This window comes from Mobula birostris, chromosome X, assembly GCF_030028105.1.
Source record: "Mobula birostris isolate sMobBir1 chromosome X, sMobBir1.hap1, whole genome shotgun sequence".
In the NCBI taxonomy this organism is placed as follows: Eukaryota; Metazoa; Chordata; class Chondrichthyes; order Myliobatiformes; family Myliobatidae; genus Mobula; species Mobula birostris.
The window spans coordinates 58676916-58690839 of record NC_092402.1 but is presented as its reverse complement, the minus strand read 5'-3'; the positions used below and the strand labels follow the sequence as shown (position 1 = coordinate 58690839).

At 48.8% G+C, this 13924-nt stretch overlaps 1 protein-coding gene across 7 annotated transcripts in view; it reads right to left on the bottom strand.

Moving 5' to 3' along the window:
• The window catches only part of stac3 (SH3 and cysteine rich domain 3), an 82408-nt gene that overhangs the window by 15783 nt on the left and 52701 nt on the right, over nt 1–13924 (bottom strand). For all 7 annotated transcript variants that reach the window (XM_072248862.1, XM_072248856.1, XM_072248859.1 and 4 more), the window contains 6 exons: nt 13004–13085; nt 10867–10964; nt 4851–4914; nt 3360–3409; nt 2260–2363; nt 509–560 (listed from right to left, as the gene is read on the bottom strand). In XM_072248862.1, coding sequence (XP_072104963.1) covers nt 509–560; nt 2260–2363; nt 3360–3409; nt 4851–4914; nt 10867–10964; nt 13004–13085 — 450 coding nt within the window. The remainder of the gene's footprint in view (nt 1–508; nt 561–2259; nt 2364–3359; nt 3410–4850; nt 4915–10866; nt 10965–13003; nt 13086–13924) is intronic.

Genomic DNA, 13924 nt, shown 5'->3' with positions numbered 1-13924 from the left:
GTTCAGGCAAGCTTTTTTAATACACAGAGAGTAGTGGGTGCCTGGAATCTGCTGCCTAGGGTTGTGGTGGAAGCATTCAAGAGGCTCTTAAACAGGAACATGAATGTCCAGAGAATGGAGGGGTATGGACATTATTTAGGCAGAAGTGATTAGTGGAGTTGGGCATCTGATTACTAATTTAATTAGTTTGACACAAGGTTATGGGCTGAAGGGCCTGTTCCTGGGCTGAACTGTTTTACATCCTAAGCTCTTGGAAATATATGGTTAGTAAGTGATAGATTTGTTGAAGAAAATTATATTTAACAAAATGATGGCTATCTTTGACTAGAGAGTTTGTGATGGTGCTGTATAATGCATTCAATAACGTTTCACAGAAAATTGTTAGCAGAAGTATATAGCCCATAGAATTGAAGGGAGAGTTCCAGGGTGGATCGTTTGAGGTAAATGGCATTGGAAATTTGCACAAAGACCTCAATACATTCATTGACAACCCCTCTACATCACTCACCTTCCACCATTCCTCATTAGAGTCGTCAAAGACGGTCACCCTGTCACCTGCGCTGTAACAAAAAAGCAGAAGGCTGTGTTACTGAACCAGGGCTGACACTGACTCGTCTCTAACATGTGCCTTTAATTCAATTACAATTAAACCAAGTGCTTGCTTGACCACTCCTATGTGCCTAGGAGTGCTGACTCCAAATGGGGTTTTACTTCATGACCTCCCACCTTCTTGAAATACCAAACCTGGCGATCACTACATCCTGAGACACTGAGCAGCTGGTGATTGACTTAATCAGCCTTTGGGAAAAGCAGAACAGCATTACATCTTATAGCAATTTAACTGCTCTTCTGAAAATGATGCATCCCGGGAGGGGGGAGAAGATGGCGGTGCGACGGCAGCGCGCGCAGCCACTTCAGTGGTGATGTCTGTTATCTGTCAAGTAGGGGACCGTGCACAATTTTGATTTGATGGAGACAGATGTGAGTGCATAGCGGAACATCTGGAAAACTTCTGAAATGCCTGCTTTGCTGCCGCTGCTACTGTGTGGTAACCGAAATCTCCGGAGCAGAAGGCCCCGAAATTCTCGGCTTTGCATGTTTCAGCGGCCGGGGAGAGGTCGAAGGCGCTCGGCAGAGGACGGCGCTCGGGAGGCTGTATCGGAGGGGCCGGTCGGAAGCTCGAAGTTTTCGGACGGATGGACTCAGGGTCGGCTGTGGTTGGCTGCTTCCAAGGTATCAGCAAGTAGACGGTGCCTGGAGGTTTATGGCAGGGAGTTTCTCCCTTTTGCCGCCTGCTATCGGGGACCCGGGAGTCGATTGACTCGGGACTTTGAGATTTTATTTTTACTGTGCCTATGGACTGTTCTTCATCAAATTATGGTATTGCTTTGCACTGCTGTAACTATATGTTATAATTATGTGGTTCTGTCGGTGTTAGTCTTTGGTCTGTCTTGTTTTCTGTGATATCACTCCGGAGAAACATTGTATCATTTCTTAATGCATGTATGCATTTCTAAATGACAATAAAAGAGGACTGAGTGTTCTCATAAACTAATCTTCTGTTGGTCAAACAGTCTCTTATTCTGCATTGGCACGGTGGGTAGAGCTGCTGCCTCACAGCTCCAGGGATACAGGTTCAAGGCTGACTTTGGACCCTCTGTGTGTATGTGTGGAGTTTGCATGTTTCCCTCTGACCCCATGCGTTCACATCCCAACAACATGTGGAGAGTGGCAAAGAGGGGATTAATGGGAGTTGCAGGGCTACTGGGGAATAAGGAGAGGAGTTGGGACTAATGGGATTGCCCCCTGAGAGCTAGTATGGACCTGATGGATTGAATGACAGCAGATCGGACAGTGTGTGTGGAGAGAGAAACAGGATGAACGTTTCAGATGGAAGACCTGAAATTAAACTTCAGAAGTTTAAATGGGAAATCATGACATGATGCACAGAGCACCCAGTGTAAGAAGCAGAATGACTCTCCCTCTGGTAAGCGCGATTGTATTGAAAGGTCATTGACCCAAAACGTTGACTCTGCTTCTATTTCCACAGATGCTGCCCAGCTTGCTGGGCATTTCCAGCATTTACTGTTTTTATTTCAGACTTCATATTTACTTCCTTAATAAAGTCCAAATCTCTTTCCCCCACCTAATCTACTGTATGTTTTGCATGGATTAATTAAAGTCAATGCAGTGGGTCACTCATCCATGTCCATCTCTCCACCTCCTCTCAAGTAGACAACAAGCCAAGGTGTGACTTACTGGAAATCTAGATCATCCTTCTCCTGGGCTTTGTATCTGTACAAGGCCACAAAGTAGTGTGTCTGGGTGAAGCCTCCTCGCATTCCAGGCTGTGGCTTTTTGTTCTGTTAATAGTGAAAGCGAGGGTCAAAATATTTGCTTCAGAACATTTGCACTATAAGTAGATCAAATATCTGCATGAAAATGGCCTTTATACACCATCCCCACACCATCACGACTGTGACTACACCAGGGGAAGTCTCCGAACTTTCTTTCTATCCTTAGGTTACCTCCCACAAAAGTGCCCACCTGCCCTCGAGCCCACCCTTTCCTTCCCAGTGTTGGGGGATCGAACACCACCCCAACGCCTCCAGTCCTCTGATCCCTCTGGCCACCCCATCTCCTTGACTCAGCAAACCCTCTCATTCCCCAATCCCTGCCACAACCTCACTTCCCACAAACAAAGTGCTGATTTCCCACCAGCTCTCCCAGAGCCCAATCAACACAGCACCCTTCACTCAGCAACCCTCTTCAACCTCAGTGCCACACACTACACCCCTTTCACGTGGGACAGTGTTTGAGTTGTGCCAGTGACAGGCCACACCCACAGGTTGTCCACACCAGACTCTGCAATGTCTTCAATAGGGGAAAACCAGAAAGAAGCTTCAGGTTGAAACTGGGATTAAGGGGTGGGCACGAAGGTAGAGTTTTCATCTAAAATATGACTCCTCATCTTTTTTTTCTCCAGTCCTGATGAAGGGTCTTGGCCTGAAATGTCAATTATACTCTTCTCCATAGATGCTGCCTGGCCTGCTGAGTTCCTCCAGCACTTTGTGTTTGACATGCCTTTGGAAAGCAGAGCACCAGGGGGAAACCCACACGGTCACAGGGGAACATGTAAACTCCGCACAAACAGTGCAGGAGGCCAGGATCGAACCTGGGTTTCTGAAGCTGTGAGGCAGTGGCATTGTGCTGACCAATGCTTAACGTGACTCATCAGCAACGTTGAGAGATGAGGTGATAATCCCCTCTCTGCAGAAAGATTTGGGTAACCTCTATAATCCATGAAAATGAATTCCACTGGCCTCTCCAACATGTCCCAGTCCCAGACCCAGACTTACCTTGGCTTCCTCTGGATTATTCTTGTCCTTTTTGTCTGGTGCCTCACCACCTGCAAAAAAACAAAAAAAGGAACAAAAACCCAGTTAATTCCACAATGTTCAGATCTCCAGCTAAAAGCCCAGCTCGTCAGAAAGAGCCCCAAGCCAACATCACAAACTGTGGAACCATTCAGTGACAGGAATTATTTCCAACCTGTAGCTAGTAAAAGGATGAGGTGTCCCTAAACAATTAGGATGAACTTGCCCTCCCAGCAGCACTGAAAGGATAAAACCTTACCCTTGATGGCATGTGTGCCTTCTTTTCCATCAAAGGTCAGGTTTTATCCTTTCTGTTCCATCAGTGGGTTTTTGGAGACATGGATGTCTGGGTAACACTGTAAGGTTGGCCTCACTCAGCCCTAGTTGCTGTGGAGACCAGCCCACAGCACCCAGATCCCTCAGTGCTAATGCAGATGCACCATCTCTGTGCTTTGCTTACTTTTGTCTCCCTTTTGAACACCATCAGCTTCAAGATGCCTTCATCTTTTCCTGTTGACCGTAATTATTTTAAGGTTAGTTAGCCCCACCCCTTCCCTAAATCCAGCAGTGGCCAGGAATATCCAGTCACATTGAGCCAAGAGGTGCAACCACTATTGGAAGGTCCCCTCCTTCTCTTTGCCCAGATCGCACAAACATTTTGGAAATGGGGTATTTTTAGTTGGGAGAGAGGGAGTGAAGGACTGACGGGAACGGACCAGACCCCTTGTCTCTGCCAGCTGTCCCAGGACAATGTTAAGAGGCGGGCTATTCATGGTGAAAATGGGGGAAGAAAAGGGGAGAGGGAGGGGGATAAATGTGAAGGGGGAGGGGAAAGGGGAAGGGAAGGAGGGGGAGGGAAAAGGGAGGAGGGTGATGGGGTGGGGAGGGGAAAGGAAGGAGAGGGAGGGAGAAGGGGAAAGAAGGGGGAAGGGGGAAGGGGAGGGGAGGGGAAGGGGAGGGGAGGGGGAAGGAGAGGGAATAGGGAAGGGGAGGGGAGGGGAGAGAAGGGGGAAGGGAGAAGGGAAGGGGAAGGGAGAAGGGAAGGGGAAGGGAGAGGGGAGGAGGGGGGAAGGGGGAGGGGGAAGGGGGAGGGGGAAGGGGAAGGGGAGGGGGAAGGGGGAAGGGGAAGGGGAGAGAAGGGGGAGAGGGGAAAGAGGGGGAAGGGGAGAAGGAAGGGGGAAAAGAGGGGAGAGATGAGTGGTAAATGACTAGATATCACCTGCTCTGCACCCCACCCTGCCCAGCTGAGTTGAATTTTGTGGCTGCTTCAGCTGCAGGTTTGCAGGGGAAGACAACACCTGCATCCTCCGACAGGAAGGCCGCAGGGAAACACAAAGCAGGCAATTGGTTGGTGACACCAGTGTGACCTTGCCCCGTTCTGGGGCAAATACTGCGGCAATGGCAGGACACGTTTTACCGGAAACTCCTCACGCTGATCGTAATAAGTGGCGCAGCTGCTGCCCTAGCACCTACCTCCGGACCCGTGCTCTTCCCCGGGCTTGGAACTATCAAGTTCTTCATCAACCATTTGCGCAGGCTGCAAAGCACAGGAAAGAGTTACAGAGTTACCCGGGACGTCCAGTCCACGAACTTGCACACCCTGGGGCTGAAATTGCGCTCCCGCAGCGATGGCCAGAACTTTGCACCGGGGGTCTCTGCTGACAGCAAATGGCAGGGCTCCCCCTTCCCCTGCCCCCTGAGCTCCGAAAGCTGGGGGCGGCTGGGTTGGATCACATTATCTTGCATGATGCAGCAGGCGTTGGGGTTCCCTGCTCAGAGTCCAGGAAGCACAGAGGCCTTCCACCTCTGGGGAAAGACCTCCCTCCTCACCTGGCACTGGGCTTGCAGAAAACCCAGCAACACTCTGACAATTCCCCACTCCCTCCAATGAAATACGTGTAATGAGGAGCAAATTTTCCCCACAGAGGGCGGTGGGTACACGGGACAAGCTGCCAGAGAAACTGTAGAGGCTTTTGCAGCCCAAACACTGAAGGAACTCAGCAGGTCAGGCAGCATCTACAGAGGGGAATAACCAGTTGACGTTTCGGATCAAAACCCTTCACTGGGACTGTAAAGGAAGGGGGAAGAAGCTAAAATAAGCAGGTAGGGGGAGAGGAAGGAGTACAACCTGGCAGATGATAGGTAAAACCAGGTGAGGCGGAGTGGGGAGGAAGTGAGAAGCTGGGAGGTGATAGGTGGAAAAGGTAAAGGTTATCTTGAGTCACCAAAAAGATCCAACTACGAGCTTTTTAACTGCAGCAGCTTTGACATGCGCTATAGGAGCTGGAATTACCGCGGCTGCTGGCATCAGACTTGCTCTCCGACAGATCCTCGTTAAAGGAGTTAAAGTGCACTCATTCCAATTACAGGGCCTCGAAAGAGTCCTGTATTGTTATTTTTCATCACTAACTCCCCAAGTTGGGAGTGGGTAATTTGCGCGCCTGCTGTAGCCATTTCTCAGGCTCCCTCTCCGGAATCAAAACCAAGTTCCCTGTTACCCTTGGTAACCATGGTAGGCACAAATAGTGCCATTGAATGTTCATAGGGCAGATGACATACGATCAGATGAGGGCGCTACGGTAGCGCAGCAGTTAGCGTCACGCTATTACAACATGGGGTGTCAAGAGTTCGGACTTCAATTCTGACGTCATCTGTGAGGAGTCTGTATGTCTTCCCTGTGGGTTTCCTGGCTGCTTCAGTTTCCTCCCACAGTCCAAAGACATACCGGAGGTAGGTGAACTGGTCATTGTAAATTGTCCCGTGATTGGGCTAGGGTTGAATCAGGGGTTGCTGGGCGGTGTGGCTCAAAGGGCTGGTAAGGGCTAGTTCCACACTGTAACTCTAAATAAAATAAAAACAATGAATTAAAAAATAAAGGGCTGAAGAAAAAGGCATCTAATAGGAGAGGAGAGTGATCCATGGGAGAAAGGGAAGGAGGGAAACCAGAGGGAGGTGATGGACAAGGGAGGAGGTGAGAGGGGGGGAAGAGGGGAGCCAGAAAGGGGAATTGAAAAAGAGAGGAAGGAGGAGAGGGGGTAGAAATTACCAGAAGTTAGAGAAATTAATGTTCATGCTGTTAGGGTTGAAGGCTACCCAAAGCGAATATGAGGTGTTGCTTCTCGACCCTGAGAGTGGCCTCATCATGGCAGTAGAGGAGTCCATAAATCGACATGTCGGAACGAGAATGGGAAGCAGAATTAAAATGGGTGACCAGCAGGAAAACCCACCTTTCGTGGCGGACAGAGCGAAGGTGCTTGACGAAGCAGGCCCCCAGTTTACATTGGTTCTCACTAACGTAGAGGAGGCTGCACTGGGAACACTGGATACAGTAGATGACCGTAACAGATTTGCTTCACCTGGAAGGACTGTTTGGGGCTGTGAATGGGGGTGAGGGAGGAGGTGAATGGGCAGGTGTAGCACCTCTGCCACTTGCAGGGATTAGTACCAGGAGAGGTGAAGGGTCAGGTGTAGCAGTACAGTTGCAGCATTTGAAAGACATGGATAGTAAAGGTTTGGAGAGATATGGGTCAAACACAGGAAAATGGGATTAGTTCAGGTCAGCAACTTGGTCAATATGGATGAGTTGGGCTAAAGGGCTTGGTTCCATGTTGTGGGGAGATGAGAGGAGATCTGATAGAAGTTGATAAGATTAAGAAAGGCACAGCCAGTATCCTTTTTTTCTGGAGGAGAAATGTCTAATATTAAGTGTATAATTTAAGGTGAGAGGGGGAACATTCAAGGGGGGTGTGCAGGGCAAGTTATTTACACACAGAGTGGTGGGTGCCTGGAATGCACTGCCAAGGGTGGTAGTGGAGGCAAATACCAAAGAGGCATCTGGAAATGCAAAGAATGGAAGGATATGGACATTGTGAAGATGAAAGGGAGTGGGTGTCATTCACTTAATTAGTTCGACACCACATCGCTGGCCAAAGGGCCTGTTCCAGAGCGGTACTGTTCTCTATACTGTAAATGCACAAAAACCTCTATCTTAGGCCTGTGTGCTTTTTGTGGGATGTTTTCTGACCTTTACAGAACTCTAACCCCTCTCCTGTCCCTTCCCAAATCCTTGTAACTAACACCAGTGGGACCAAGGTCCACATATCCAGTCTGCTCGTTGAGGCAAAGGCGATAGTTAACGCCCCTCTCCCAGCAGGCCGGGATGGGGAGGAGGCACAGGTCCTCCTCATCTCTGAGCTACCAGCCCAGTGGGAGGGAGAGGCTGAGAAGAGGCACCGACACTCTGGGCACACAACCAGAACGTACTGGCGCAGGGGAGGAGTGGGTGCAACCGAGAGGTCTACGCGTGGACCAGTCACGAGTTAGAGATAGCAGAACCAGGACCACCGATGAGCTGGCCCTGAAATCCGAGTCGCGAATGCCACAGAGTAATAGAGTAGTTCAGAAGCAGGCCCTTCAGAATCAGGTTTATTCTCACTGGCACATCTCAGGAAATGTGCTGTTTTGCAGCAGCAGTACAGTGCAATACATTAAATATAAATTACAATAAAATAAAGAGAGCAAAAAGATAGTGAGGTAGTGTGCATGGGTTCATTGTCTGTTCAAAAATCTGATGGCAGAGGGGAAGAAGCTGTTCCTAAAATGTTGAGTGTGTGTCTTCGGGTTCCTGGGCCTTCTCCCTGATGGTGGTAATAAGTGGGCACGTCCTGGGTAATGGGGGTCCTTAATGATAGATGCCACCTTCTTGAGGCAATGCTTTCTGATGATGCCCTCGGCAGTGGAAAGCCTCGTGCCCGGGAGCTGGCAGAGTTCACAACCTTCTGCAGTTTTATCTGATCTTGTGCAGTGGCCCCTCCATACCAGATGTTGATGCAACCAGTCAGTCTATTCTCCATGGTGCATCTGCAGAAAATTGCTAGAATCATTGGTGACATACTGTACCAAATCTCATCAAGCTCCCAGTGTGAGCATGCTGACCTTCAAGTGCTCTTGCATCACTGGTCCTTTGTACCAATGCCCTGGCTGGTGCAAGGGCAACTACGAGCGCACACTTGAAGGAAGGAGGCCTCTGAGGACCAACACCATGGCTGGTGCAAAGACCAGCTACCCAACCTTGTCAATGACGGTTCACAGTGATGGAGTCAGCTCTGGACAGCACAGTGTGCAGATCTCCCAAGATCTCTCAATCGGACATTAGCATAGTCATGGTTATGTCACTGGACTTGCTATCCAGAATTTGGGAATTTGGATAATCGAACGGTCAGGTGTCCACCTCAGCTCTCCAACGAACGTGTAAATTAAAAGCTGCTATCAGCATCCTCTGGTGCACTCTATAGGGAGGCCCATAGCAACCTGAAGACATTATCGTGCAGCCATTGAATTGTTTGAAAGACAATTTGGCCATAAATGTTCATTGGAGAAGGACACCTGCTGACTTAACTTGCCCTTGCCCCAGCATGCCTCCAATCCAGCTCAGGAGTGCAGATGGCACAGCAGACAGAGTTTGCATGTTCTCCCTGGCCCTGCATGAGTTTCCTATGGGTGCCCCAAGGACACATGCATCAGTGTGTTAATTGGCTGATACAGTATGTTGGTGAGGGGTAGATCTGGGAGGAGTTGATGGGAAGGTGGAGAGAACAGGTTACAGTCGTACAGGGAAAGAAAACAGGGAGTGAGATCAATGGAGTTGGTTCTCAGGAGTAGGCATGGATCCAATGGGCCGAATTTCCTCCTTCTGTGTCTCTAGTTATCACCCCGCCACCTTCTCCAATTGTCAGCTTTGCCAAAGGCGCCCTCCGTGCAGGACTGAAACAAAGTGAGTCTGGTGGAGGAGGGAGGAACGAGGGAGGGAGTTCTCAGACACCCCACTGTCATGGGCTCAGAGGGATGGAGGGTGAGCGGCCCAACTGGATGTGAGTGGTGCTCACAGGGTTGGAGACGTCTGATCCCTCCTGAAGCTGGAGCTGGTTCACCAGCACAGCCACACAGCATGGAATGAGCCCCTTCGGCCCACCAAGACTCTGCTGACCATCAACCATCCATCCACGCTGATCCCATTGTATTCTCTCCATACTCCCACCAACTTCCCGAGAGTCTACCCCTCACCGACATTTTACCAACCTGTACATCTTTGGGATGCGGGAGGAAACTGAGACCCTTCTCACTCTGAGCAACAGGACTCCAAGCATAGTTTGGACCACGGCTGTCCTTGAACAGTGCTGGATGGTAGGAAGTAAATAGTTTTCCTGCTAAAGCCATCAATATGCATTTGACTTTTGACGGTCTTCAGGGACAGTTTCATGGGACCGCAGAAAAGTTACAGAAGGGAGGTGAAGCCCATAGAGTCTGTACTGGCTCTCTCTAAGAGCAATTCACCCACCCTCTCCTACAGCCCTGTGACTCTCTTCCTTCCAGATACTTACCCAGATCCCTCTGAATGCTATGACAGAATCCTCCCCAATGACTGAATTCCACAGCTCAACCACTCACAGCATCAGTTTCCTCAGGTCACTTCTAGTGCTTGTGCCAATCACCTTCAGTCCTGAGGCGGCAGGAAAGGCCGCCAGAGTCAATAGAGGGGAGGCTGGTTTGCGTTGTCGATTGGACTGTGTCTATAGTTCTCTGCAGATTCTTGTAGTCTCGGTTAGAACAGTTGGCGCACCAACTTGTAATACGTCTGGTTTGTATGTTTTCTGTGGTAAAAATTGGTGTAAAAATTGGCCCAAGGTTTCTGCCACCTGCTGTGATGCAAAGGCACCTCCATGGCTGCAGCTTCGGGACATGAATAAGTCCAACACACACAAAATGCTGGAGGAACTCGGCAGGTCAGGCAGCATCTATGGAGGGGAATAAACAGTCAGCATTTCGGGCTGAGATCCTTCAGCAGGAATGGAAAGGAAGAGGGAAGAAGCCAGAATAAGAAGGTGGGGAGGGAAGGAGAATAAGCTGGCAGGTGATCAGTGAGGAGGAAGATGGGTGAGTGGAGTGAAGTGAGAAACTGGGAGGTGATAGGTGGAAGAGGTAAAGGGCTGAAGAAGGAATCTGATAGGAGAGGAGACTTGACCATGGGAGAAAGGGAAGGAGGAGAGGTACCAGAAGGAGGTGATGGGGGTGTGTCTGTGCAGCTCACACACAGGAGTTAACAAACAGATGCCTCACATCAAGAGCCATAGATGGTCAAAGAACAAAACGGTGAACAGTCAACAAGGTCCAGCTCAGAGACAAAGAGAAGGCTGCTCCCCCGTCGCTGCTGTGACCTCTGCTCAGGCACCTCCAGTTGCCACTGCGCAGTTTGCAAGAGCAAGAACTTTAACGCAGAAGCTCACTTGTGTCTCTCTCCCAGCTGGCATTGCAGTTCTCCACACCTATCATAAAACGCAGGGCTCTCTCAAGGAGCTTCTAGCTCTCAGCTCCCTCGACCCCTGGCACACGCCTGAGCTGCTGGTGCAGGGGAGCACAACTTCAGCCCTCCCCAACCCCTCCCTGCCCCCACCACCACCCCCTCCCATCTTACATGGGGTCCGACACTCACATGCTTTTTGTCCTCAGAGTTTTTCTTCCTCTCACGGTTCGCCATCACGACTCCTGTCCTGAGGGTCTCATAAACGGGGTCCGACCGATTTGCCACAGCTGAGGCAGAAGGAACAGGGAATTAAACAGAGCCAACAGCAGGGTGACAGGGCATCATTGGTCCAATGGGGCCATATTGGTGCTTATTTACCCCACAAGCCCCCACTCATCCTGTTTATGGCAGCTCACAAACAACCCCCTGCACATTCAGCAGCCTTCAATCCCATATTATTATGTTTCTGGTCTAAGCCTTGAAGTAGTTTCTTCCATATCCTGCCCACTCTTTTGGAGTTCCATAACAGATTATCACCCGTGGAACTTGGTAACTCTAAAGAAATGGGAAGAGGGATCTTTTCTCCCAGAAGTGTCTGTTGCACTCTTTCATAAATATCCAGGCCTTGTTTGGGTCATCCCTCTGCCTGAGGAGAGCATCACGATCAGCTGGGACCGGCCAACCAGGCTGCTCAATTCTGGGGCCATCCTTGTACATTGAGTCAGAATCAGGCTTACTGTCACTGACATTTAGCGTGATATTTGCCGTTTTGTGTCAGCAGTACAGTGCAACACAAAAATTAACTTCAGTTATTTTTTTTACTTTTCATGACCAAAATAAACATTATTCATAACAAAAACTATTTACAAGAATAAATAGTGCAATGCCTTTTCACTCTTGGCATTCACAGTCAATGTTTTCTGTACTGTTCTATTACATCCCTACACATCAGTAACACTGCAGCCACTCATGTGACCTTCCAGAATGGTATACTTCTGCAATAATTAAGGGGCCTCCTCATCCAACCTGCCCCGCCTTCTCCAGTAGGTTACAATGAATAGATAGCGTATAAGAGGAATAGTGAGTTAGTGTTCATGGGTTCATGAGATTGTAGCCCCATCGTCAATGCCCCTGTAACACACACAAAATGCTGGATGAACTCAGCAGGCCAGGCAGCACCTATGGAAAAAAGTACAGCCAATGTTTCAGGCCGAGACCCTCCATCAGGACTGGAGGGAAAAAGATGAAGAGTCAGAGTTAGAATGGCTGGAGGGGGAGACACTCGATGATAGGTGAAACCGGGAGGTGGGGAGGGGTGAAGTAAAGAGCTGGGAAGTGGATTGGTGAAAGAGATACGAGGCTGGAGAAGGGAGAATCTATTAGGAGAGGACAGAGGCCATGGAAGAAAGAAAAAGTGGGAGAAGCACCAAGTTTGAGAAATTGATGTTCATGCCATCAGGTTGGAGGCTACCCAGATGGAATATAAGATGTTGCTCCTCCAACCTCATTGAGACAGGAGAGAAGGCCATGGATGGACGTGTCAAAATGGGAATGGAAAGTAGAATTAAAATGGGTGGCCAATGTGTCCCCCTTTTTCTGACAGATGGAGTGTGGGTGCTCGGCGAAGCGGTCTCCCAATCTACGTCGGGTCTCACCGATATATAAGAGGCCACACTGGGAGCACTGGGCACAGTAGATGACCCCAACAGACTCACAGGTGAAGTGTCATCTTATCTGGATGGACTGTTTGGGGCCCTGAATGGTGGTGAGGGAGGAGGTGTAGCACTTGTTCCGCTTGTTAGGATAAGTGCCAGGTCTCTCGTTCTAAAATGTGGCAAAAGGTTTCTATGACCAACCTTTGATTTGCCACTTCCCTAACTGCAATCAAACTTTGTGTTCTTTTGTATGTGATGAGGTATCCAGATCTCTCTGAACATCAATATTTAATAGCTTTACATCATTTAAGTAATTGTCTTTACTACTTTTCTTATCAGAGTCGATGATGTCATACTTCCTATATTGCACCCGCCACCCTTTGGGCCCTCACTTGAATTGCTTATAGCCCTTCATGAATTCTTTGTCTTCCTCATAACTTACCTCTCCACTGGCTTTTGTGTCTCCAGCAGATTTACGTACAATACATAGGTTTTCAAGACACTCACGAGTAACACTGCAGAATACACATGGGTTTGTTGGCACATAATTCCCTTTTTGTCAGCTGCCCTGACAATCTGCTTGGGCTGCTTAATGCTGATATCATCCACTGTAATAAATGCTTTGGAGGTCCAAGCACACAACACACTCACAAGTCCGAATGTTCACTTACAGAAGGGCAGGAGCTCCTTGATACAGGCGAACTGCTGGTTACTGTAGAGAGGAGAGCTGTATGCTCGGCGGAAACCAGGGGGCTGGATGGAAAAGAAATTGGAACTCATGAAGACAGTTCACCAAGTGTCGGTGGGATCACACTGTTGTGATTCACCCATTGATAAATTCATTATCCTGTCCTTCCTAAAACTAGGCAGATCCGCCATTTATTGATTCCCGCTGTACACCAGTTTATTATTAGAATCACCATACATTTCCAGATCGTTCTTGGCCATCAGAATTTATTTCCCATATTGCCTGACCTTTCAAAGTATCAAGTATCCTTGAATAAAATCAGACAAAACTGAGAGAAGGCACATGTACTGTTAGCCTTCAATATGAGATGACAAGAATATAAAAGCAAGGGTGTCCAGTAATGCTGAGGTTTTATAAGGGATTGGTCAGGCCACATTTGGAGTATAGCGAGCAGCTTTGGGCCCCTTATCTAAGGAAGGACATGCTGGCATTGCAGATGGTACAGAGAAGGATCGCGATAATTACCTGGGGAATGAAAGTATTAACATAAGCAGAGCGTTTGATGCCTCTGGGCCTGTACTTGCTGGAAATTAGAAGAATGAGGGGATTCTTATTGTAACCTATTGAATATTGAAAGGCCTAGATAGAGTGGACATGGAGAGGATGTTTCCAAGTGGGAGAGTCTAGGACCAGAGGGCACAGCCTCAGAATTAAAGGAATTCCCTTTAGAACAGAAACTCCTTTAGCCAGAGGGTGGTGAACTGTGCAATTCATTGCCACAGAGAACCATGAAAGCCAAGTCATTGGGTATACTTAAAGCGGAGGTTGATAGGTTTTTGATTAGTAAGAATGTCAAAGGTCATGGGGATAAGGCGGGTAAGTGGGGCTGAGAGGGAAAATATAT